Raw genomic sequence first — 27663 nt, forward strand, 5'->3', positions numbered from 1 at the left:
AGTCATAAGGAAATATTTATACACTATCAGGAAGCACATTCTAACAATTAGTCTAAAAATAGAGTTCACAGATAATTATGCCTTACATTCCGTTCTTTCAACCATTCAACAAATAATCATTTGAACGGTTAGGATGTGGCAGGTATTAGGCATATGATAGTGAATAAAACAAAGGCACTGCCCTAATGGTGTTTTAACTTCCCTGTGTAATGTTGCACTGCTTAAAAATAACGTTCATATAAATCAAGAAGCAAACTCCCAGTAGAGATATTGGAAAAGAGATTGATACACGGGCGAAGCTGACTTGGAATGAACTCTGACCATGGAAATTCAGGAAGAAAGATATCTCAAAAGCAAGAACTATAGACTAAGGAAAAGAAAGAGAGACCTTTCCAAGCAACCCCGCCCCTCTCCCCGCCCACCTGTGCTCTTTCTCCTCCCCCCGCCCACTTGTGCCCTTTCTCCTCCCCTCCGCCCACTAGTGCCCTTTCTCCTCCCCATTGCTCCTTTAGCACATGTCCCTCAGCTCACGGGATTTCGAGCCTTTCTCGCGAGATTTTCGCCCTAGCCGGTCCGACTGTGGTGGCAACTGACAGTGCGGTAGGCGTTGGTTTTGTTGCTGATTTTTCCATAAATTTAGGCTGGTCCGGGAGACGTTAACTAGGTTCCAGGGGCTGAGACGCGGGGTGCAGGCACCAGCACCCTGCCTGAGGAGGGAGCCGGGCCAGGCGCCGGGTTCCGGCCGGCTGAGGCCGCGTGCGTGCAGCGTGTTCGCCGCCGGCTGGGTTCCAGTCCGGGCTTGGAGTTGGGGTCCAGGTGGGTGATCACAGGCGCCGTGATGACTCCTGGGGACTTTGGTAGCGCGGGTCGGAGGTGGGGGCGCTCTGTGAGTGCTGCGGTCCTGTGGAGTTGGGCAGAGCCCTGGTGTCCGCTGACGTGCAGACCTCGGCGTGGGTCCGCCCAGATTGGCGCCTCCCGGGCTAGGCCTGAGGTCCGCGGCAGCTCGGTTGCGGAGCCTGTCTTGCAGATGGGAGACTCCAGAGATGCGTAGGTCTTAAGTCTAGAAAGTTGCTTCTGAAGTTGCCAAGAAGAGTTGGTTTTCTTTCTGTCCTGCTTTGTACGAAGCTCCGTTGCCTATTCAGAGAGGCAGAAGGAAAAATAAAGGAGGGGGGGGGTAGGTGAATGATTTACAGCCTCCATTTATTTTTTAAATTAAGGTATACACAACAATGGAGTATATGACAGAATCCACCGACCGCAGCCCTGGACACATGTGAGTTGTGACACTTTATCCCTTTTCAATTTTAAGATCTTACAGTGAGTTCATGAAACGTATTATCATAACGGGAAAACTTTTGGTGGTAGTGGTGAGAGAGTTTTTTTAAAATCATAAATGGGAAAAATGAAAGTCTTATTTCTGCAGAAAATCGAATTCATGTTTAGTTCTAATATTTGTTCCAGTAAATACATGCTTAGGGTTAAAATAAGGGCCGGGGATATAGCTCAGTTGGAAGAGTGCTTGCCTCGCATGCACAAAGCCTTGGATTCAATCCTCGGCACCACACACACACACACAAAAAAAAAAAAAAAAGAAGGTAAAATATTCCCTATGCATCTTGTAGATATGTAGCCACTAACCATGTGTGTCTATTTAAATTTAATTTGAATAAAGTTGAATGCTCAATTGCTCTGTCATACTAGCTGCATTTCAGATGGTCAGTAGCCAGCATTGGAAGAGTATCAAATTTTCTTTTGGAGAATATTGATCTGTATCAATGATTCTGAAACTTTCTGCTCCCAGTATACTTAGAATTATGATAATCCCATCACATAATGGATCACTATATTGATAAACTTTGTATCCTATTTTAAAAACAAGTTTTCCTCTGGGTAGGAGTGTGTGTGTGTGTGTGTGTGTGTGTGTGTGTGTGTGTTTTGTGAATTGCTTTTGGAGAATATTGCTGTCTAATGGCATATCCATTGTTGGCATATCCATTGTTCCTCAGAACTTTTTAAGATACACATTTCTTTCTTTGTGTGTGTGTGTGTGTGTGTGTGTGTGTGTGTGAGAGAGAGAGAGAGAGAGAGAGAGAGAGAGATACCTCCCCAAAAGCTATGAGATCCTTTGTAGGTCCTACTATTACATTTGCAATTGTGCAATTTATTGTGTTTTTATTGGTAAAAATTAATGTGCATGTTTGTGTTTGTATAGAAAATGTTTGGAAGGATATATGTAAATGGTAAATTATGGGTGGTCTTGGTTGGGTATGATAAGGAGAACTTTAACTTTTTTTTTTGCATTTTTAATATTTAAGTATTTGAAATTGAGATTAGTGCAAATTTTGTATTTTCTATCAATGTGTCTTTATTCACTTTAATGAGGCATAGTAACATTTATTTTTAGTAGAAAAAGTTTATTCATATCTTTCCTGGCTATTTAAATGTGAATTTAAATCAAAAGAATTTAGTTCCTGGTGACTGCACTAGTCATTGCAAGTGACTCACTTGCCATGTGTGGCTTATGGCTATCTTATTGAACTGAACAGAAATAGAATATTTCTGTCTTTATATGAAGTTCTTTTGGACAGTGTTGACTCTCTAGACCCTTAGGACATCTGCTGTAGTTTAAGAATTATAGACATCCTTGATTTTTTTCTTTTTACTCCTTTGTTTCAGTGGCAGTAGGCCATTTATCTAATGTATCTTTTTCTTTTTTATTTATTTATTTTAATTAGGTATAGCAGAATGCATTTTGATTCATAGTATACAATTGCAGTATAACTTTACATTTCTATGGTTGTACTGTCTACCATATCTTTGAAGATTGCTGTTTCTATGTAATGTTTTCATAAAATGGCATTAATATGGCCTAACTTCAAATCTTTTGTTTGGTAGCTTTTTTATAACTAGTATGTTTAAAAATAAATTTGAAAAATGTATCATTTATTTTTTCAAGCTTGTGCTGTGAGTGTGGTGTCCCGATTAGTCCAAATCCTGCCAATATTTGTGTGGCCTGTTTGCGAAGTAAAGTAGACATCAGTCAAGGTATTCCGAAACAGGTCTCAATTTCTTTCTGCAAACAATGTCAAAGGTACAGTGCATTACTATTTTACCTTACTTAAAGTTGGAATTTATATAGAGACACATTGAGATATGCTGAGATTATACCAAAATACACAGAATAAAGCATACACAATTTAGATTTAATTTTTACTTGGTGTTGCCAAAGACTTTAGAATTTGTGTTTTATGGTGTAATTTTGAGTTTGCTCTACTAATCTGGTAAGGTGTAAAGATATTTGAATCTATTCTTTTTCTGTTCAAGAATTTAATAGATTTGATGCATATAGTTGATAGATAAGAGTTGGTGTCTATAAGGGTGAGAATAGATTATTAAAGATATGTTACCTTTATGTCCTGGAGGTTGTTTCTTTAGGAGCTATGTATGATTAAAAAAAGCACTTCGTGTTTTAACTAATGTAGCAATGTGTTTTAATTAAAATGACTATAGTTGTTGGAAAAGCTCAGTAAATCATCTGAAATGGTCTAAAATAAAAACTGAATTTGAAGGCAGAAGGCTTCTGAAAGTTTATGTTTTATTCCCTCTATTTCCTTTATTGGCTTAAATGACTTATATGCAGTAGGCCATTGAGGAACACAAAACTGGCCAGTGATTTCTCAAGGGATTGGAAAAGAGTCTAGCACTCTACTTCTTTTGTGTGTATGAAGAGGAGGTTCAAGGACTTCTGAGAAAATTCAAAAATTCTTCTCAGAAAAGTAGTTCTGTATACATAGCTATATAGACACATGAAATTGTGTGTGCTATTTTAGGGATTTAACAGTGTGCAAACCTGGCAAGTGTGATAATTTATTACAAATATTTGCTATTCTTAAAAGCATGGTGGAGTTTTAAAAGTAGTGGACTAAGATAAGGAGGCCTAATTTGTCTTGGATTTCTTACAAACTAGTTTCTTGAAACTCTTGTTAACTCATCATCTCTGTTTTCTCACCAGAATGAAGGAATTTTATTAGGTGATTTGGGAAACCCTTTTTACCTCCAAAAGTGTGCTTATAAGCAAAGGGGAATCTGTATAATGTTTTTAATAGAACCTTGGAAAGTGAAAATCTAAATTTTCAACTCTTGAAGTAATAAGACCATATTAATAGGCTATTTCAGATTGGCTTTCTCAGTCAGAATTTTGCTTTTTAAATACTAGAGCTGTTTGGGTTAATGCTTCAGAGAAACCTTGGGTGTTATTAATCCTGATTAATAATTATTATTACATCTGAATATTCAGATGAAAATTTTCGTTTTTCCTTGAGATATTGAATTTCAGTGTTTTATCTTCTTAGATATTTTCAGCCACCAGGAACTTGGGTACAGTGTGCTTTAGAATCCAGGGAACTTCTTGCTTTGTGTTTGAAAAAAATCAAAACTCCTCTGAGTAAGGTAGGTCAAACAACTAAAATCAGTGATTATAGATACCACTTGATTAAAACTCAGAAAATCTAGGTACAGTGGGTTTTTCAAAAGTAACTGCTAAATGCCACTATTGTTACCAGTATTACCCCACTATAAATGCTTTCATTTAAAAGTTTTTTATTCTTATATACTTTCTCTCTCTCTCTCTCTCTGTCTCACACACACACACACACACACTTTTTTAAAATGGAAAATGAAATTATCTTTTTGTTTTGAAAGAATCAATTATTATTTATTTAGAACCTCTTCTGTGTAATATTAATTTTTCTGAAAATCTTTTTATAAAACTGTCACTATACATCCATAATTAAGTAGATTGCAGTATTAGGACTGTGCTATTTGGTTACTCTTTATTTCATTTGTTGGTCTGGAAAGAAAGTTGCCTATTTTCAAGTCAATGCATAAATGTCTCCAAAAAAATACAGTTTGTTTCTAGAGTCCTAACTGTTTCTTGACATACACTTTCAATTTTCTTTGTTAAAATTTTAGACTCACTTCTACCATGTATGTTTTTTTTTTTTTTAAACATTACATAGTTCTTTTTTTTTTTTTTAAAGAGAGAGTGAGAGAGTGAGAGAGAATTTTTAATATTTATTTTTTAGTTCTTGGCGGACACAACATCTTTGTTGATATGTGGTGCTGAGGATCGAACCCGGGCCGCACGCATGCTAGGCGAGCGCGCTACCGCTTGAGCCACATCCCCAGCCCCCTACCATGTATGTTTTTAATTGAAATGAAATCTTTCGGTTTAAAGGCTTTTCTGATTCCTTTAAGCTCTGATATAATTTTATGTGCTAGTTCTTTGAAATTCATCCCTTTATTTCCTCGCCACCCTGTAATTTTTGTTGTCAAATGTTGGCCTTCTTGGCTTAAAACTTTGTTTTTTCCTTCATATTTACTTTTCCCCCTATGTTCTTGACAGTTTCCTTTACTTTTTCTTCCATTATTTCTTTCTGTTATTTTCCCCCAGCAGTATTATTTTTAAGTTCTGGAATGTTTCATGTTCTTGATGCATTTTGTCTTTGAATTTTTCTAGGGAGTTTGAACAGGTTGAGTATTCCATATCTGAAATGCTTGGAACAAGAATTGTTTCAGATTTCTGAGTTTAAGATTTTTTAATATTTGCATGAGTTTACTGTGTTATCTTAGGAAAGAGACCTAAGTCTAAACACAAAATTCATTCATGTTTCATATACACCTTGTCCACATAGCCTGGAGGTAATTTGATATAATATTTTAAGTAATCTTATGTTTTATGGTGTGGAATTTTCCATTTGTGGCATTATGCCAGTGCTATGAATGTTTTGGATTTTGAAGCACTTTGGATTTTAGATTTTCAAACTGGAATGCTCAATCTGTGGTAGGATATTTTTAGATGGACACAATATCTTAATGTTTATTTATTTATTTTTATGTGGTGCTGAGGATCGAACCTAGGGCCTCACACATATGAGGCAAGCGCTTTACCACTGAGCTACAACCCCAGCCCTGTGGTATGATATTTTTAAAACTTAACATCTGTTCCCTGATTTTTCTATTTTTTGTGTTTCTTAGTTTTTCAGTTTATACTTCATCTTTTGCCAAGTGTCTCATGAGTCTTACTAATTTGTTAATTCCTTCAGTGGATATTTAATAAGTAACAGGAATGTGCCAAACTGCTTTTGGTATTGGGGACATGGTAGTGATTAAGAGAGAGAATCCCTGTTTTAGCTTCTGTTTTAGTTTGGGGAAGGGAGTGGTATGTAGAATAAGCAATGATTAAAATAAGTATGTTATATAGCATATTAAAAAGTATGAGTTTTGTGCAAAAAAAAAAAACTAGGAAGGAAATAATTATTAATGGAAGAGTTGCAATTTAAAATAGGGTGTCTGGGGAGACCTCACTGAGAAGGTGACCTTTGAATAAACATTAAAGATGGTAAGAAAGGGAGCTGTATAGAAATCTGATGGAAAAGCATTATGGATAAAGCAAAACAAGACCAGAGGTGAGATTACATCTGTGTGGTTAGAGTGGAGTGGTGAGAGGAAAAGTAGTTGAGATGAAGTCAAATAAATTAGGGAATGTCAGAGTATATCTGGCCTTATCGGCCTTTGTGAGGATTGGTTTTTACATCAAATGTAATAGATGTAAAGGGTAGAATAGTGATATGGTTCAGTTTGTTAGTTCTCTAGCTGTTGGTTTAGAATAAAAGTGGGCTGTGTAGTAAAGGTAGAAGCATTGGCCTTAGGAAGTGATTGTAATAATACTGAGAAATGATGGTTTGGGATCAGAAATGGAGATGGTTGGAAGTGGACAGATTCTGGGTCTAATTTAAAGCTAAGCAGTGCATCTACTTATGTAGCTGGATGGGTGTGTAAGAGGTAGAAGAGTTAAAGATAACTTTAACTCTGTTTTCAATTTGAGCAGCCTGCAGGAGGGAGTTGCCATTAGTGAGGTAAGAAAGGTTTTAAGGGAAATAGGTCAGAGTGGGGGAGATAGGAGCTCATCTGTAACTGATACTTTGATGTTCATTAGACATTTAAGTAGCAATACTGAGTGGTCAGCTAGATAAATAAGCAGGATAGTAGTCTACACTAGAGATAAAGAATTTGAGACATAGGTACTATTTAAAGCCATAAATTGGATAAGATTATCTAGGAAGTTTAGATTGTGAAGGGAAGAAACTGGAGTACTGAATTCTGGAGTCCTTTAATGATAAAATTTGGGGAAGGTAAGGACTCAAAGGAACTGCTAGAGAGGCAGGAAAATTAGATGAGTGTGATATTCTAGAAGGCAAGGGGGAGTGTTTTAAGAAAAGGGAGTTGTTGGCTATGTGTTTTGCAGTGGTGAGTTTTATAGAATGTGGAGGTTATTAGTTAACTCTGGAAACAATTTCTGTTTAGTGGTGATGTTAAAGATGTGCTTTAAGTGGAAGTGAAAGAAAGGGAGAAGGAATTGGAGGCAGTAGATATAGATAGTTCTTTTGAGATTTGCTACAGAAGGACTCAAAGAAATGGAGCAGTGATTGGAGAGGGGGATTGAGGAAGAGGAGGGAATTAGGGAAAATAAAAGATGTAAGATGTGAAACAGTATAATTTTAAGCTCTGGAAATGATAATATACAAAGGGAGATTTTTGTTGAGCTGCAAGGAAACAATAATTGGCTGGAGGTGCCCTTTGAGAGTAGAAAGAGAGAAAATATAACAGATAGTGGAAGAATATATTTGTTTGTTCTTTCATTATCCATTACTTACTCTCTTATGGGTACAGTTTTGGGAGCCTGGAACATCTAATGGAACATTCTAGATGTTGATGTTGTTAGTAACATAGGCAGTTCATCTGTGGTAACAGGAAAGATGTTGGTAAGCAGGAGCTTCTGGAAATTTTCTTCTAAGAAAACAGAAGCATGGGCCGTAGCTATGAGGGAAGAGCTATTAGATGTTTGAAGAGAGGAGAAGATTTAAAATAGTCCTAGGAAAGTAGAAGAGGGAATGTATTAGAACAATGTTGTATGGGTGCTGGGCATTATTGACAGTTACTGTTGATGATGCATAGAGCAGGCAAAGCATTTTTCATAAACTAAATTATGATTTAGCCTAGTCACTATAGTGAAATTAAATAGGGACCAAGGGAATTGAGAATGTATGCATGGGAATAATTTTGATGATTGGTTTGGAAATAGGATGGAAATGAGTAGATGAAGACTATGAGAGGTAGTGAAAGAGTGATAGGATGAATGGATTTTCTGGTGTTGGATTGAAAGATTTTTGGTGCCTAGGAATAGAGGTAATGAGCTAGAGAGAAGTGGTAGTCAGTGAATAGAGTATTTGGAATTAAGATCTTAGAGAAGTTGTAGTTATTGGTGATAAAGGGAAATAATATTAGAGATAGGAAGGAAAAAAAGATCCTGGGGGAATAGAACTTAAAGAATGGAGGAGTTAGGGTGTATGGACATAGAAATTGCTAAATATTAATATTGTTGGAAAGACTAACAGTGATCCAGGAGAAATTTCTCAAATCCTTGAGAAATGAGAGCAAGCAGTATAACGATTAATAGATAACTATACCAAAAAGAGTGTTAAGTGGTAGAGTCTGATGACTTTCGATTTAATCTGTATTGAAGGAGAATGCAGGGAGAATGGTCTGGCATTAGCAACGAAGAGCAAAGAATACATCTATCTTGCTTCTGGTCTAATGATAGGAAGAAAATGGAAAAAAAAATCAGTCAATATTTCACTAGCTATAGGGAGCAATATAATTAGGGGATCTAGAAGTTGAAAGGAATGTTCAGGAAAATGGTTGAGGACTTAGGAGGTTTTGTTATTAGCAAGTATTGGGTTCTACAGAATACAGTGAAAGGGTTACAGGATCTGAGAGGAAATGTTAGATGAGGACAGAATAGGATGTATGTGGAACCATATGAAAATCAGAGTATGGGAAATGAGGGGTGACTGAGGTGTCTGGGACTGTGGTACAGAAGGATGAAAAGGCCCAGTAAGATTGATGAGTTGTGGTTGTTTAAGGACAGTTAGTGTGGTGATGCTGGGTTGCGGAATGCTGAGGTGGATAAGAAGGACCCTATCTTCATTCCATAGAGGTAGACTATAGGAATAGGAATCTGCTTATTACTTAGTACCTGGCAGCTTGTTGACTACTAGGTTTTGCTTTAGAGGAGCCAGTTATATAAGGAAGGTTTTACTATGTAGTGCTGCATTTACACTTGCTAGATTTGTTCTCATCAGACAGTACTTGATAAAATTATAAGTCTGCTTTCTCATACCTTTCAGATCTGTTATATACAGCACAGATTTTTCCATAGATCAATATGTATCATAACATTCACTAAACAAATCCACTTGGATATCTCAGATATGCCATGAATTTAAATGTCTGAAGCTAAGTGCAACATTTCTTCCAATTAAATCTGTTATTTGTGTCAGAAAAGTTGTGCTACCTCGTTGCCCAAGTTGGATACTTGATAATCATTCTAAAGCTTGTTTTCTTCCTCTTTGCCAAATTCACTTACTAAATTCTGTGGATTTTATCCCCTGAGTAGCTCTTGCATTTTCTTCTTATTTCCAATTCTTCTCAAGTTAGAGTTATCTACAACTCTTGCTCAAATTATTGCAACATGCTACATTCTTGTTCTCCCACTCACCTTATTCCCAAACCCCACCACCTCTAGTTATATTCAGTTGCTCAAATATAGTGAATTGTTTTTGGCTCCTGAAAGTACTACAGATTTGGCAGTGAGTTAGATTGGGAAGTGAGTTACAGTGGTGGATTCAGTATTTAATGCATGAAACTTCTTTTAATGAATGTCTGTTTAAAAAAAAAAAAAGCTACAGACTTTATGAGAGAATAATTGAAGTGGAAACTTTTATTCATGGATTTTCTCCTAAGTAATGTGGCCACCAATTCTTTGCTTTCTTTTAAAAAGTGTAATTTCCATTAGATCAGTACACTTAAGAGAAAATGATTTTCCCTATGCAGATAACTTTCTTTCTTTGATTGTATCAGTTGCACTAATACAGTCATTAGTTTGTCCTTTTATTTACTGCTATTGTTACCATACCCCGATGATGAAACTTTTTTTTATAGTGATGCTAATCACAGATTCTTTAAAACTTTTTATGAAGTCTGTTTATTAATGAGTTATTATTTTTTTTTTCCTTCAGGTAGGAACTTATGTTTCTTTTTGTATGTTTTGTTGAAGGTACGCCTTGTAGATGCAGGCTTTGTTTGGACCGAGCCCCATTCTAAAAGACTTAAAGTTAAACTGACTATTCAAAAAGAGGTAAGTTATACATTATTTTTTAAACATGGTTAAAGTGCAGGAAATGACAATGAGGGTGTGGCAAGTTATTTTATATCTTAAACAGCATAAAAGGAAAAGTGTACTTTTAGTCCTTTGTTTTACTTTGATCATCTGTACAAATGATTGGTCACTAATAAGAGCAGTTGTTGCTCATTATTAGTGTTTTAAATAATTTGTCAGAAGAACTAAAGTAAAAACATGGGCTAAGGTAATGATTCTCAAACTTGGCTGATCATCATAATGACTCACAGTATCTAAATCACAATCTCTGGATGTGAGGACCTGGAATCTATATATATCTTTCTTTCCTCTTATTTATTTTTCTTTTCTTTGGTGCTGGGATTGGGCCCAGGATTTTGTGCATGCTATCACTGAGCTATACCCTCAACCCTGTCTGTATAGCTAAAAAGCTCAGGTGAGTTTTGATTTGTTATTCTGGGAAACTATTAATTAAAGAATAATTTCCTTTTATGAATTTTCCTTGTCTTATTTTTTCTTCTGTGAATTCTCTGTTTCCATTCAAAGAAAGTACACACTTACATACACACAAGTGCATGTACACACATGTATACACATTCTTTAGAGAATGTCCTTATAGTCATTTCAACTAAAGGTAGATTTAAAATGTTGATCTAATAAATCTTAGGAATTAAAACCTGCATATCTATCTTGAAGTAACTTTTTGTCTTTAAACTTGACATATGGATATCCCCAAAACATACATAAAAAAAGATTTTAAATTAATTATTAAAACATTTTGTAAAAAAGGTATTTATCATGAAACAGTACTGTAAGAATGAGGGAATGTAACTGTTTTTTCCCCCAGGTGATGAATGGTGCTATACTTCAGCAAGTGTTTGTGGTGGATTATGTTGTTCAGTCCCAAATGTGCGGAGATTGCCACAGAGTAGAAGCTAAGGATTTCTGGAAGGCCGTGATTCAAGTCAGGCAAAAGGTAATGAGAAACAGATGAGTAAATTCTACATTGTATTTAATCTTTGTCAATTATAAACAGCTAGTAAAAAACCTCTTTTCCCTTCTTTCCGCACCAGGAATTCTAGATCCCTGGAGCATTCACCTTTAGAAATAGATTATTCTTTTTACCTTTTAGGTAATCTTTAAAGGTTGTTTTTATTTGAAAAATCAATGTGCTATACCTATAGATGGTATATGTGTACTATATTTATAAGTGGCTTATTTTGGTGTTCAGTTTATTGATTAAATAATGCTTTTATATGTAGACTTCACACAAAAAAACATTCTACTATCTGGAACAGTTGATTCTGAAATATGGAATGCATCAGAATACACTTCGTATCAAAGAGATTCATGGTGAGTTAAAATTTAAAAGAACTCTAATTTATATTAATCTACTTATCTTTACTGATAACATCTGGATTAGTACTATCCAAAAAACCTTTGTTAGGAAGAAAACAATCTTAGTTTTCTATCTGTACTCTCCAATATAGAAGTTACTAGCTACATGAGTATTTGAAAGATGGCTGGTGCAACTAAGGAGCTGAGTTTGGAATTTTCTTCTATTTTAATTTAAAATTACATTAAATTTTTTGTTTTAGGGGATGTAGAAAATCAATTTTATTCCACATTTTTTTAATCAGAGCATTTTAATTATATGTAGTATTTGGGTTCATTTTGACAAAATTGTACATACAGGAAATATGATTTCAATCCCCATTCCCCTTATTTCCTCCTCTTCTCCCTCCCCTTTTTTACCCTCCTTTACTGATCTTCCTTTCATTTGTTTGTTTGTTTGTTTATTTATTTTTGGTACTGGGGATTAAACTCCAGGGTGCTTTCCCACTGACCCACATCCCAAACCCTATTTACTTATTTTTGATTGGTACTTTCTATATATACATAAAGATGAAATTCCCTTGAGTACATTTATATATGTATATAACATGGTTTTGTTAAATTCATTTCCATTTCCTTTCTCCTTCTGTTTCTTCTTCTCTCCCCCACCCCCTTTTTCTCCTACTGATTTTCCCTAAATCCTTATATCGGATTCCCTCCCCTCCGCCTCTTTCCCTTATTTTGCTGTAGCTTCCACATATAAGAGAAAACATTCAACTCTTAATTTTCTGAGTCTGGCTTATTAAATTTACATTTTAATATAAGTTTATATTTAATTTATACATGGCTATTGGCTACTGTGTTGGATATCACATATCTAGAAGCATGATTGTTTTTCCTTGATGTTCTCCTTCTGTCCCAGTTCAAGACATTTATTAAGCATTTGAATTGTGATAGATGCCATTCAGGTTTCTTAGGACATAAAGATGAATTAATATTTATTTCTGCCCTCAGTAGATTGCTCAACTTGGCCACTAGAAGAGTAAACCAGTAATATACTTTAATGTAGTGTAGAGTGCTGTGATAGAAAATTATATTATTAAAATGTAAATTTAATAAGCCAGACTCATAGTCTAAATTGGTGAAATGTGGCTTAGTGAATACTTATTGTGGATAAGGTACCTTATTGGCTAGTCATCAGACAAAAATAATACCTTTTTCTATGTGACTTTTTTCTGGTAATTCTTTGGGGGATAGAGAGACTCAAATAGTCTGATGAAGGATGCAAAACCCTGTTATAGTTTATTGCCATGGTAGACATATCCTCACACAGAATTTTTAGTGGCAAAAGAATTGAATACATTTTCTAATTACTTTCTTTTTTGGTGGGGCGGGTACTGGGGATTGAACTCAGGGATACTTGGGCCACTGAGCCACATCCCCAGCCCTATTTTGTATTTTTATTTAGAGACAGGGTCTCACTGAGTTGCTTACTTGCTTAATACCTTGCTTTTGCTGAGCCTGGCTTAAAGAATTAGAATTATTGGACAATATGCAAATGTTAAAATTTTATATACACTAATAGTTTGTCTTCCAAATTAATACCTTTTTTTTTTTTTTTTTTTGGTACCAGGTACTTTTTTTTGAACCCAGAGGCACTTACACTGAGTCATATCCCTAGCCCTTTTTATTTTGAGACAGGGTCTCACTAAGCTGCCTAGGGCCTTGCTAAGTTGTTGAGGCTGGTTTTGAACTTGTGATCCTCCTGCCTCCTGAGTTGCTGGGAATAGTTGTGTGCTGCACCTGACTCATTTTCTTAATGGTGTCCTTTGAATTGTGGAAGTTTTGAATCTTGATGAAGTCCAGTTTATCAAGTTTTTTTTCTATTATACTTTTGGTGTTGTGCTTAAGAACTGTTTGTTTAATTAAGTTCACAGAAATTTTCTCCTATGTTTTCTTTCATTAATTTTAGCTCTTATGTTTAGGCCTTTCCTCTTTTGAGTTCATTTTTGTGCAGGATGTGAAATAAGTGTGTAAATTCGTCTTTTCATGTAGATGTCTCTGTCCCAATTAAAAGACTATTCTTTCCTTTGTCAGAGATCTATTAACTAAATAGATCTCTGGTTTGTTTCTGGGATATTATTTGCTCCATTGATTTATATATTTGTCCTTATGCCAGTACCACACTGTCTTGATTACTTAGCGTGAGTCCTATGAATTTGTTCATTTTCTTCAATCTTGTTTTAGCAGTTATGGATAATTTTATTTTCCTACTTTGTTATTTACAAGAATGTCTCTTAATATTTCTTATTGGATTTGCTTTTAGCTTTCCCTTTGCTGACAGTTTTTAATGTTATTGCATTATTAACAGATTAATGTTATTTTAGCTGTCTGGGATTTATTGAAGCTTTTTTAAAAAAATATACTTTCTTTTTTGCATCTCAAGTCTCAGGATTCCAGTTATCTTCTTGGTAGATTTTGTTATATAAATGTTTGTTAAATTTGTTACATAAAATAGTTCTCTTTTTTTTGTTGTTGTTGTTCTAGGGATTGAAAACAAGGTCTTACAAAAGTTAGGAAAGCACTATACCACTGAGTTATATCCCCAATATTTTTTCTTTTCTTTTCGGTTACTGGGGTTGAACTCAGAGGTGCTTTACCACTGAGCTACATTCCCAGCTATTTTTATTTTATATTTTGAGACAGGGTCTTGCTAAGTTGCTTTAAGGCTGTACTCAAACTTGCAACCCTCCTGCCTCTGCCCCGCAAATCACTGGGATTTCCCAGTGTGTGCCACTATACTCAGCTTTTTGTTATTTTTTAATTTTTGGATAGGGTCTCATTAAGTTGCTCAGGTTGGCTTCAGACTTGCTGTCCTCCTGCCTTAGCCTCCCAAGTATCTGGGATTAATTGCATGCACTATCACACTGAGCTACTCTTTGTCCCTGCCCCCAAAACCAGCCTTTTTTCCCTCTAGAATTAAAATTATCCATCTTGTTTTCATTTGTCTCTCCTTTTGCCAAATAAATCTTAAGTGACATTCCTAATATTTTAAATATTTTCTAATAATTTGATTTTGTGTATTATGGATTTGTGATACAGTCACATTAACAGGAAAATCTGTTTTGCAGAAATATTTTCATAAAGCTTTTTTTTTTTTTTTTTTTTTTTAAGATGGTCTGGATTTCTATTATTCCTCAAAACAACATGCTCAGAAGATGGTAGAATTTCTTCAGTGTACAGTTCCCTGTAGGTATGTTGTGAACCTAAATGTGACTAAGTTCAAGGACTTGGAAATGATTATAGGTTAAATCTATTCTTCAAGAGATACATTTGCTAATGTGTATGTAAGAATTTCCTTTGGAGGGTTAGACCTAACTCTGTAGTGCTGAACCATTGATCAACTGTATTTAAATGATAAGAGAAAGGAAAGATGGGTTAAGAGGGCTTTTAGTACACAATTCATAGAGGAGGTAGTAATTACTCTCCAAAGATGGGGAAATTTTTCATAGTTGGAATTTATATCAAAAGGTGAGTTTACGATGAACAAAGACATGGTGATGGGCATTAGAATGGATTTTAACAGATCTTATATAGAGTAGATGATCTGAGCCATTGACATATTGTGGAGGTTTTAAGTAGAGATGGTTGAAAGTTGGTTATAAGTAGAGAAGGTTGAAAGTCATCAGTATATAGTCATAGGTTTTGAAATACAAGTAGATGAAATTAGGCTTTACCATAGCAGGCATCAGGAAGCTGTTTAAGAACTTAGTGATAATTGATTCAATGAAATTTGATACTCCTGAGTCTATGTAAGACCTTTGCCTATTAACTTTTTTTCTTAATAGATACAAAGCATCACAAAGACTGATCTCTCAGGATATTCATAGTAACACATATAATTACAAAAGCACTTTTTCTGTGGAAATTGTTCCAATATGCAAGGTACATTTTTTCATTTAATTGATATCTTTAATAGTACAAGTAATTAATTGGTTGATATGTGATTCATAGTTCCTGGTTTCTTTCAGAGATGGTCAAAAATTTAGACTTTCTTAAATGACTTCTGACACATTCAGCCTTGTTAAAAAAGATAAGGGTAAACATGCTTTTAATTCTGAATTGACATGTCTTTCATTTTGGTGTATTAAGATGAAAGATCCGGTTGTGATTTTATAAGTTCCTATTCCTGAAAAATTGTGACCTTAGAGTATATATGGACAGCTCTATGAAACTTTGAATTAAAATAAATGACATTTTTAAACAAACAAGTGAGCCATTTTGTGGGACCTGTGCAAACAATTGGTAAGATTAAATAATATTGTGGAAATGAGGTCATAGAATTATTTTTATTTGAAAAGATAATCTGAATAAAACATTTGGATTGTAGATTGTTATTTCATTTAGTTATAAGAAAATAAAACCTTTAAGAATATCAATGAATTAAAATTCAACAGTTATTGATCATCTTAGGCTATATACTAAGGATAATGTAGCTAGAGGTTTCTACCATGTACGAACTTACATATCAGTATTAAATCATGTGTAATGGTTAACTGCTGTGATTTTTTTGTAACCGTTCTACATAAAGCTATTATTTAGATACTGTGGTATTTTTCATTTTATTCATGTCTCATAATAAATGAAGTAAGCCCTGTCATATTTGAAAATGAGGAAACAAGTGTGGTGAGCTTAGATGACTTTCCCAAAATTTTATAACCACAAAATGATAAAACCAGGATTTATACCCAGGTCTGTGACTTTATAACTTTTACCAGGAATGAAATGATATCCTAATATAGCATTGTCAGACTTTCTGTAAAAACCATTTAGTAAATATTTTCCATTTTTAGGTCATATAATCTCTTGTAACTAGTCAGTTCTGCTATTGTTGCATATCAGTATCCATGAATAACATCAAAGTGAATGGTCAGGGATATGTCCTAGCAAGGCTTTCCAAAAAACAAGCATGGGCCAAATTTATCCTGAGTGCCATTTTTTACTAACCTCTGGTTTAAAACTGAACCCAAAGCCAGGAAAATAGGAATTTAGTTAGGAAAATATATTTACACCTGGGTATTAACTGCTTTGAGTGACTCATACAAGTATCTAGGGGAATGTGCAGTGTGAAGTACTGCTGTATTTTGTATCTATGGGGAATTGGTTCTGAATAAAACATTTGGGCCCCTGTAGTTCCTTATATAAAATGGTATAGTATTTAGAATATAATCTATTCATATCCTCCTTTATACTTAAAACCACTTCTAGATTGCTTATACCTAATATAATGTAAACACTGTGTAAACATTTGTCGTACTGTATTGTTTAGGAAATGATGACAAGAAAAAAAGTACATACACGTTTATTACAAGTGCAGTTTTTTAAAAAAATATTTTTGATTCTGCATTGGGTTGAATCTTCAGATGTGGAACATGTGATATGGAGGGCTAACTGTATCATTTCATTTCATTTTTGGAAAACCAAGGTTTGAGAGGAACTTGTATGTGCCTAGTGTTCCTTCAGAGGAGGAATCTATGGGTGTGAATAAATCCTTTATACACACACACACACTCACTTTTTTGGTACCAGGGATTGGACTCAGGGGCACTCAACCACTGTGCCACATCCTAGCCCTTTTTTATGTATTATTTAGAGACAGGGTCTCACTGAGTTGCTTAATGCCTCACTAAGTTGCTGAAGCTGGGTTTGAACTCATAGTCCTCCAGATCTTCCTGTCTCAGCCTCCTGAGCCACTGGGATAATAGGCATGTGCCCTTGTTAAATGTTAATGTTGTTTAAAAACATAATTATATTACTAGTTACTATAATATATCCCAGTATATATCTGGTTCGGAAGATAGAGCAATTAAATCTTTGATTAACACATTGGTACATGTAACCATTTAAGACAAACATTGTTCCTTAGAAGTTTTTATGGATATTAAAAGAATTCACAAGTCGATTTAGAAAATTGTTCTGCTCCTGATGTTACACTTTACTTAGGAAGTACACTATAACCAACATTTAGAGTGGTAAGCAAACTGCAATAAAATTGAAGTAATCTTAACAGTTTGGAAGTTAGGTCCTAAAAGACTTTTTTTTTTTTTTTAAGTATTTTAATTAAGGCAAACATGCCTGTCTTAAGATATAGCTTATTTTTAATTTAAGGTAAGGTTTGATTCTTTTCTAACATTTTGGTTGGGCAAGTACAGTTGGATTGAGTTTACATTAATGTGTTTTTGGTGACTTATTTGGACTTATATCATTTAAAATGTTATTCTGTTGCCTAGGATAATGTTGTCTGTCTGTCTCCAAAACTGGCACAAAGTCTGGGAAATATGAACCAGATCTGTGTATGTATTCGAGTAACTAGTGCCATCCATCTTATAGATCCAAACACCCTACAAGGTAAGTATAGAAACTAAATTTGCCTTGACAGTTTTGTCCTGCATGGTGGGCAATAATAATTTATATTATTAATTTTGTCCTCAATAATTTTATGTTGAAGAGCCAGTTAAAATTTGTACTGTTTAATATTTATGAAACACTGTGGAATTATAAACTATTTTACTAGTTACCCTTGTATTTTTTATTTAAGGAAACGATTCTAAGAGTTTTAATAGATTTCCTATTGCATGTCATGGATTTTTACTAAAATTGACTTATTTGCCTCTTTTAGTTTTTGTGACTATTACTACTACTACTAATAAATAATAATAAAAAATAATAAATTTATTGCTATATTTCAGTATATGACAAGTATTTTAAATTTTGGAATATGTGACCTTTTGTGACCTGTTGGAACATTTAGTTTGCATGTGGAGTTTTAATAATTTACTAACATTATCATAGATCATTTATTTACTTTCTCTTTGTAAAAAAGAATACATACATTTTTTAAAAAAGACCTCATCAGTAGGTGTCTCAGTATTTGACTATATCTCGTACTTAATTTTTTTTCATAAGTTTCCTGTAATAAAACTTGAGTATATTTTGATATTTACTAAAAGTCATTCATATCCTTATCAATTACAGTTCATCAGTTAAAGATCTGTAGTACTAGAGTAGACATTGTTTATCTGTCAGTAGAACTAGGCCTTAGTTCCCATAAACTAAGCAACTAAAATGTTGATGTGTTTCTAAAATAAAATGCCAGCACATGAAACAAGTATACAACTGGTTGAATCTGATTTTATTTAAAAGCCACTTAGCCCTTTAGCATTCTGATTTATAACTACTTAAGCTGTGTTTGACACCTATTAGTTCTTTTCGAGTTTGAGACTGAGTTGGCATTGTCGTTCCTGTTTATCAGTTAGTATATACTATCTCCTCCCTAGTTAACAAATTTAATGACTTTTTGAAATACGTCAGTTCTTTTGTCTTTTAGTTTTCTGTGTTTATTTTTAGTTGCAGATATTGATGGGAGCACTTTCTGGAGTCATCCTTTCAATAGTTTATGCCATCCCAAACAGCTGGAGGAGTTTATTGTGATGGAATGCAGCATCGTTCGAGATGTAAAACGCAGTGCAGGTGCTGGAATGATATCAAAAAAGGTAAGCTATATCCTACCCCTCCTCCTTTTTGTTTTTCCAGCTTACTTTTGTTTCAGTCCTTCTTTCTTTTATCTTTTTTAACTTATTGATAATTCCAAAATGTGGAGTCCAAATAAAAGTAGCACCACATTAGGTTAAAGTGCATTTTTATAATTTTTCTCTTTTGTGTTGAAAAAAAAGTTTTAAAATATTTATTCCATTTTTATAAGAAAGAATTTTCTTTATTTTTGTAGAGGAAGATCAAATGACTAATCTTTTTGACTTTTTAAAAATCATTACTGAATACCAATAGGTAATAGTTTCTATCTTGAAAATATAGGAATATTTTCTTACACAATCAGTATATCATGATCATACCTATAATTGTTTAGTCTATATGCAGATTTCATTATATTCCCCAAAGTATCTTTTATGGTTTACTTAAACTAGTATCCAATTTGGGACCACATATTAAATTATGTGAATATTATAATAAAATAGTCTTCTTTCCCCCAACCCCCATTTTTTGTTGTGGTTGTTTCTTATGGTCATAATACTAACTTGTTTAGACAATACAGCATTTATTTTGTAGAGTACTCTGTCCTTCTCAGTCTTTCTTTCTTTTTTCTCATGGTGACATTTAACTTGCTCTTAATCTCTTGTATTTCCTCTAACCTGAAAACTGGATATAAAGAATTGGCTGAGGGGCTGAGGTTGTGGCTCAGTGGTAGTGTGCTAGCCTTACATGCGTGGGGTGCTGGGTTCGATCCTCAGCACCACATAAATAAGTAAAATAATAAAGGCATTATGTCCATCTACAACTAAAAAAATAAGTAAATAAAAAAAGAAAATAATTGGCTGAGTTTAGGTTAAATATTTTTGCCAGACTCTTTGAAAGGTGATGCTGTATACTTTTTATGGTATTATATTGAGACAAGTCATGTCTATTTTATTGGCTAAAATGGTGATAGCAGATCCCTTCATTATAGTAGGATGTTTTTCCCCCTTGTAACTAGCAAGTATTCTGTTGAATGATACTGTCACAATATGCACATATCAAGTTCTTATTATTATCTGTGTGTGTTTAGTCTTTAGCATTCTTGCCCAAATTAATTATTTTATTTAGAATACAGTGGTAACATTTCTATTATTTCTTCTACATTTATTAGCCAACATTCTTTATTTATTTATTTATTTATTTTTTTAGAGAGAGAGAATTTTTTTTTAATATTTATTTTTAGTTTTTGGCAGACACAACATCTTTGTTTGTATGTGGTGCTGAGGATCGAACCCGGGCCACACACATGCCAGGCGAGCGCTCTACCGCTTGAGCCACATCCCCAGCCCCAACATTCTTTATTAAGGAAGAGCTCTCCATTATCTCAAGGCTATTTGGTTTCCTGAAATGTTTTTCTTCTGCACTAATTTTTAATTCTTTCTCTTGACATTTTCAGAATAAGGAGATAGTCTGGTTCTCTTTCAGTGGTGAAAATATGTTTAAACTTATTTCTTTATTTGAAAGTGTCTCTTTCTCTGGGCTGGGGATGTGGCTCAAGCGGTAGCACGCTTGCCTGAAAGTGTCTCTTTCTCTATGATTATCATGATCTTATGAAGTTATATGTATTTACTATATTTTTTTCTCCTCCACCCCTCACAGGTCTATTTTTTCTTTTAAAATATTTAGATTGCCCTAAATTTAGGCAGTGAGAGCCCCTTCAGAATGGTTCCTATGTTTTTTTGAGATGGCTTTCTTAGTCTGAATGCATTGCTTTCTGTGAAAGCACAAAACAACATCCAGGTGTTCTAAAATCACATTGTATGATACTTAACCTATATCTGAAATAAGTTTTTCAAGGATAAAAGTCAGATTTCTTTTAGTGTGTATATAGTATTTAGATACCTCTAATCTGTATTCTTTTTTTGCAGGGGTGGGGAGGGGGTACCAGGGATTGAACTCAGGGGCACTCGGCCATTGAGCTACATCCCCAGCCTCTGTTTTATATTTTATTTAGAGACAGGGTCTCACTGCATTGCTTAGTGCCTTGCTTTTGCTGAGGTTGGCTTTGAAGTTGCTCTCCTCCTGCCTCAGCCTCCCTGCCTCAGCCTCCCGAGCTGCTAGAGTGACCGTACATACGCTACCACACCCAGCTTCCAATCTAGTTTCCAAGGATGCTCATTTCCTTTGAGTTAATACTGCTTTTTGAGATAAAAATAATTTCTGATTATTTGGGGAAAAAAATCACTGAAAATAGAAGACAGAATACTTTCTATATATTTATTTAAAAAATAATATAGTTAAGAGCTACCTTTTCATATATAATATAGAAAACCCAGATAGTAGAGCTAACTTTTCATATATAATATAGAAAAACCAGATAGTATGTTTTCTTGGTTTTCAAAAAATGCATTTAAGTAGAACAGTTCTTAAGTCTGTTATAATTAGGAGCAATATAAGAACTAGAAAGTGAATTCTGTTAAATAGAGCTTAGTCTCTCTGGTAATGCCCTTTTTTTGTCAGTTCTTTCCATACCTGAGACCTGTATTTTATTTCAGTTTCTTCCTTCTACAGCATCCTCTTTTCATCTCTTTAAGTTTCTTTAATTTTACTATTGAATTTTAGTTGCCTTTTTTTTTTTTTTTTTTGTTAATGATCCACTTTACTTGGTTTATCTGTGTTAGTAAATGGTTGGCATGGACTATGTTTAATTCAGTCTTGAAGTTTAAAATGTCAGTTAAAAGTGCTTGTAAAGTCTTATGTTGGAAAGTGAAAGTGAATTAACAGTTTTCTACTTTAAACTTTCAAATTTAAGCAGGATGTTGTTTCTGCAACAAATAGTCTTTTAAAAATTATACTGTGAACTAGTGTAATACCCCAAAATTAATGTGAAGGTCTGGATTCTGTAGGGATACAGTACTGGGATTTCATTCAAGATTGTTTTGTTTGAACACTGTTTTTCTTTTTGAAGCTTTGTGTAAAAGAAGTGTTTGCTTAGAATATTTTCTTGTTTTAAGATTCTCCTACCTTTATTTTATTTTCCCAGTCTGTGTGCCCAATCTCCCTGTGAGAAACATTTCTTTCAAAAAGTCTTTGTATTTTTCAGAGAAGATTGTTAATGTTTTATAAGAGCCTTAAACTTGTAACAAAAATCAATTATTTGTTCTTATGATTGCCTTCTGAGTCTTTTTTGATACTCATTATTCAGTAATTTATTAATTATTGACAGTGTTTGAGATACTTCTTGAGTTACGTTCAGATTATTGAAAAATACGTTTTCTTTCCTGTTAAGCATACCCTTGGTGAAGTCTGGGTACAGAAAACATCTGAAATGAATACAGATAAGCAGTATTTTTGTCGTACTCATTTGGGACACCTTCTAAATCCTGGAGACCTGGTTTTGGGGTTTGTATTATTTTATAATATTTTAAACTGCCAATTAGCATTAGAGATTTTCTTTGGTTGCCAGTAGAGCTACCTAAAACACTAAAGTTGCTCATTCCAAAAAGATTTTTTAAGAGGTTTTTTTTGGAGCCTTAATAGCTTTTTTTTTTTTTTTTTTATATTTATCTAAATTAAACTCTGGAATTGGATAGAAGCTTGTAGTTGTTGTATTTGGCTATCATCTAAAAGAGTCATTTGTTCTAAGATTTTGGTAATTGACTCCTGAATGTATATAGTTCAATCCATATTTGCAGCTTTTTGGGGGAGTGGGTAGTTTTTTATTGTGCACATGCTCTCCTCAATATTTTACTTTTAAGAAATGGTAGCCATATCTGCAAGTGTTTATAAAGACATGGAACAATCCTTTCTCAATCAAAGCTAATCAGTGTGCTTTAAACATTGCTTTTACTCTGAGGGTTTCATTTCCTTTCACTGGAGAATGGGGGATATTTTTATTTTGTTTTTTTCATTTCTACCGAATCCTAAAGTTAGATGGATATATGTCTGTGTTTTGTCTTTAACAAAAGCATACAGTAAGGTACACAATAATGGATAATATGTGAAAGTCAGGTATTTCTTTTCTGGAATGTGAAGAAATGTGTTCACTGTTAGTAAGTCGCAAAGCTTTAAAGTGAAAAACATTAAATGTTTGACTTCAGAGAAAGTTTTAAGTGATATCCCCAAAATAAAAAATTTTACATACAAAGGGAAATAGCAAGTTTTTCCTTGTTTGGATTTCAGGTTTGATTTGGCCAACTGTAACTTAAATGATGAGCATGTCAACAAAATGAACTCAGAGAGAGTTCCAGATGTGGTAAGGCTTTAGATATTTTTTCCTTTTTTTCCTGTGTTAAACTCTTGTAATTCTTTTTTTTTTTTTTTTTAAAGAGAGAGTGAGAGAGGAGAGAGAGAGAGAGTTTTTAATATTTATTTATTTATTTATTTATTTAGTTCTCGGCGGACACAACATTTTTGTTGGTATGTGGTGCTGAGGATCGAACCCGGGCCGCACGCATGCCAGGCGAGCGCGCTACCACTTGAGCCACATCCCCAGCCCGACTCTTGTAATTCTTATGAAAGAGCTGCATGAGTTCACACTTTTGAAAATAACAAATCAACTTAGAGATTTCTTTTAAAGTATAGTTAAGGCATAATAGAAATATTCATTTTAAATCATTTTTCTTGGGGTAAATTCAAGATTTGATTTTTTTGTTGTTAACTGTTTAAAATTAAAATAAAATTTTATTCTCTGTCAAAATACTTGGTACTTATCTATACAGCAAAAATAAGTTTGTAGCTAGAAATGATGATCTTTAGAATTTACTCATGTTTTCTCTTACCCAAGTTTAGCATATTTCATGTATATTGTCCAGGTAAGAAGACATTTAGAGTTAGAGTTCAGGTTTGATTTGGCCAACTGTAAAATGTAATTGCAGTTGAAAATAATCATATTATCAAGTCTCAGATAAAAACTATTGTGAAAGTCTGTTAAGTTCAAACATGATTAAGAATAATGAACAATAGTTGATGAAATTGGTGTGAAAGACCCTATCTCCTAGTTGCTTATCTTTTGAAAAATAAACATTGATTTCTTTAGCTATGACCAAAATAAAGTCATAGTAAAAGAAAGATACCCTCCTTCCTGCATCTACCACCATCACCCAGTTGTATTTTAAGTAACTAATGAAATTAGGAAATAGAAGGATGATTTGGATGTAACACAGTAGATATTTCTAACAAGGTCATAAGAGGAAATCATGAAGGTATTAGAAGATTGGTATTTTATAAAATTATTTCACCTATTAATTCCGCAACATTAATGTTTTCTAAGATATCCTTTTGTGTAAGTTCTGTAAGTAGGAATAGAAAAAAGAAAAAGTGCCTATGATATTTCAAGACGATTCATATGAATCGTAGCTGAAAATTGAAGTTCAAGTTAAAAAAAAACTATAGATTTTTGGTGATAAAAATTTTATATTCAGTCTCTAGAAAATTTCACTTAGTAATTTTAAGTTATACAAATAGTACGCAGATGTATTTTCACATAAATACATGGAGAAAAGTTATAAAAGTCCCCCTGACAATGCCTCTTGGTCCCTACCTTTCTCTTAACCACTGTCTAGTTTGAAGGCTTCCCTGGCATTCCTATAAACTTTCATATTTTAACTTTATTGGATTTTTGTTGTCTGACTGTAGTTCTTATGGTTTATAACTTTGCAGATATTTCTGTTATAGGTATTAATCAAGAAAAGCTATGACCGTACCAAACGTCAGCGTCGCAGAAACTGGAAACTGAAAGAACTTGCAAGAGATAGAGAAAACATGGATACAGATGATGAAAGGTCCCACTTTTCTTTTAACCTTAAATGTTGTCTCAGAGAAAATCCTTAGAATAAATTGATTTTATATTGTAAAGAAATAGGCATCACACAGTTAGTTGATCCTTGCACTCAGTATTAAGATTTCTATTGGATTTCTATCAAGGTATTGATGGAATAAATTTAAGAGAATGTAACACAGATTAGTAATTATTTCCTGAGTTATTACCTTGTAATTACAGTGTTGATGTAAATAATTGAGTTCAAAAACCAAAATATAATAAATAACAAGGATATCACAAATAGCAGATGAGTACTTACGATTTGAGATAAAAAGAAAACAGCTTTTTGAGATCAAATGTTATTTCCAAAACAACCAGAAGCAAGATAATGTATTCTAAAAAAGATTTTTGTATGACTCAAAGTGGTCTTAATGATGGTAAAATGAAGAATTTATATAAAACTTTCGAAATGTGAATTAGGAAATAGCAGTATTTCTGAAATATAATCTCACAGTTATAATATGCATAAATGTACAAAATGTCAGTTAGATTTTGTAAGTATGGTTTCACTGCTCCATCTGTAAAGTGAAAGTGTATCTCAACTTGGCCATAAAACTTTTGGGGGGAGGGATATCTTCTTATTGTCTTATATTTAACGTCACCTTTATATTCAGCTGTTTTTTTTTTTTTTTAATCATGTAATTTTGAAAGAAATGTTTTCAGCTATTAGTATTGAATTGGCATCCATATTTGACTTTTTTTTTTTTTAAAGATGGTAATATGTAGAGCACATTACCTTCCAGTGCTGAAAATGAAGAGAACTTCATACTTTTCTTGGTGAAAGTGAAATATTTAATTTTTTTTTATCCTATAGGCAATACCAAGATTTCCTTGAAGATCTTGAAGAAGATGAGGCAATTAGAAAAAATGTCAACATCTATAGAGGTTGGTGTTTTAGGAGTGTTGAAGTCATATATTTTACCAGGGAGAGTATTTTGAGATCTTAAACTTTGATCCTTATACATTAGTTTTATTGTAAATTTTTTAAACTACTGTAGTCAAACTTTTACGAAGAAATTACTTATAGAATAGTAAAACTTACTACATTGTTTGCTATACTACATTTAATATCATTTTTTTTTCCTAGCATGATAGTTCTTTACTGGTAGAAATTTATTTATACATTTATTCAGTCCATTCATTCAGTGAATATTTGAATGCCAACCCTAGGTAAAATACAAGAACTTCTAATACCATATAGTTAGATAATAATATAAATGGTAGGGGCAGAAATTTATCTAATTTCGTATTTGTATTTATTTGAAATCCTTTTTATTTTTTTCTTAGATTCAACTATACCTGTGGAGAGTGACACAGATGATGAAGGAGCACCTCGAATTAGTTTGGCTGAGATGCTTGAAGATCTTCATATTTCCCAAGATGCCACTGGTGAAGAAGGTGCATCAATGATGACATAATGAGATCATATTATAGACTGTACATCTGTGGGCTCAGGAAGTTGGAACAAAATGACCTTTTCTATGTATTGCTTCTGTGCTTCCATATGGAGAAATTTAGTTTTAAATCTGAATAAATATTACTATTTTGATTGTTTACTCTAAACACTAAATAAAAAGGATTGATAATTTTGAAGTTCTAGATAATAAAAGATTCAGAAGGATATAATTGTTGCCAATTTATGTGTGCAGTTTTATCACTTTGCTTTTTTAAAATATAAGCTACTATACTATTTTTATATATAATAGTGCTAGATTTAAAAGCTCAAATGTTGCGATTCCTTAGATGTTAACTAAATATTCAAGTATAAAACAGCTTTCACGTTCTTTTTATGTTGATGGTTTTATGAGCATGTGGAAGGTCATTTTAAAAAATTTAAATATATATATATATATATATATATATATATATATATATATATATATGTATATTTAGTTGTAGATGGACACTATATCTTTATTTTGTTTATTTTTATGTGGTGCTGAGGATGCCTCACATGTGCAAGGCAAGCCACAACCCAGTCCTGGAAGGTCATTTTTAACATGAACTTCTTAAGCACTTTGATTCACTTCAGATCATTTTTATGTCCTTGGTGAAGGGAAATTGGGATTCAGTTTGTCACTGGACACTCAAAAGGGAAGTTAATCTTTTTTTTTATTTCTTCATAAAATTAACATTTTCAAAAGCTTTTTTTGTGTGGCGCTGGGGATCAAACCTGGAACTTGGCACTTGTTTGCTAAGCAGGCACTCAGCCCCTGAGTTATATTCGCAGTCTTGCAGAAGTTTTTAAACATTAACTTTTACTGTAATATAAAGAAATATATAGAAAATGTTTACATCTTTGTAGCACATATGGAGTGGTTATTTAAAGAACAATTTGTTCTTTTCTTTTTTTTTGCTTGGGCCATAAAATGTCTTTCTGTTATTTCAAAGAGTTTGCTTTTAAAATTTTGGTTTACAGATTGAGAAAAAAGGAATTTTCTCTATAAATTTCTATCATTGAACACATCACTATCAAAAAGAATATTAGATTCCAGCATGTAGATAGTAAAATAATACAAATGAAGTACATGCTTTAAAAACTGTGTATCATATTTGAATGTAGAATGCATTACACATGCTGAAGAAAGAGACTTGGCTTGAATTTTAGTATTACAATTCTATTTCTGTAGCAGCAAGATCTTACTAACTATACCAAACTAAGTGCTACTTCATTAATTATATGAATTCCATTAAATAAAGAGATTGAGCAAGTGCTGAA

General features: G+C 33.4%; 1 protein-coding gene across 4 annotated transcripts; it reads left to right on the forward strand.

The window, feature by feature from the left end:
- The first annotated feature begins 541 nt into the window (after positions 1-541).
- NMD3 (NMD3 ribosome export adaptor) lies at positions 542-27663 on the forward strand. Of its 4 annotated transcripts, none has more exons than XM_081301030.1 (16): positions 542-600; positions 1218-1273; positions 2957-3091; positions 4353-4449; positions 10178-10258; positions 11106-11234; positions 11521-11611; positions 14768-14846; positions 15442-15538; positions 17884-18001; positions 19001-19146; positions 22413-22525; positions 23306-23378; positions 24800-24906; positions 25759-25829; positions 26232-27663. In XM_081301030.1, the coding sequence occupies exons 2-16, from the start codon at positions 1230-1232 to the stop codon at positions 26360-26362; spliced, it is 1512 nt and encodes a 503-aa protein (XP_081157156.1). In that variant the 5' UTR covers positions 542-600; positions 1218-1229; the 3' UTR covers positions 26363-27663. The 4 variants fall into 4 exon arrangements, with proteins under 4 accessions (XP_081157156.1, XP_081157157.1, XP_081157158.1 ...); XM_081301031.1 differs by lacking the exon at positions 542-600 and adding an exon at positions 630-816; XM_081301032.1 differs by lacking the exon at positions 542-600 and adding an exon at positions 980-1047.

Source organism: Spermophilus citellus (genome assembly GCF_964194105.1).
Source record: "Spermophilus citellus genome assembly, chromosome: 7".
NCBI classification, from domain to species: domain Eukaryota; kingdom Metazoa; phylum Chordata; class Mammalia; order Rodentia; family Sciuridae; genus Spermophilus; species Spermophilus citellus.

What these genes read in the sequence shown, in the direction of transcription:
- NMD3 (XM_081301030.1), top strand. Translation starts at nt 1,230, where the DNA reads ATGGAGTATATGACAGAATCCACCGACCGCAGCCCTGGACACAT. An exon ending in TGATTCAAGTCAGGCAAAAG is followed by an intron (nt 11,235 to 11,520) that starts GTAATGAGAAAC and finishes TTTTATATGTAG; the next exon opens with ACTTCACACAAAAAAACATT. An exon ending in CAGTGTACAGTTCCCTGTAG is followed by an intron (nt 14,847 to 15,441) that starts GTATGTTGTGAA and finishes TTTTCTTAATAG; the next exon opens with ATACAAAGCATCACAAAGAC.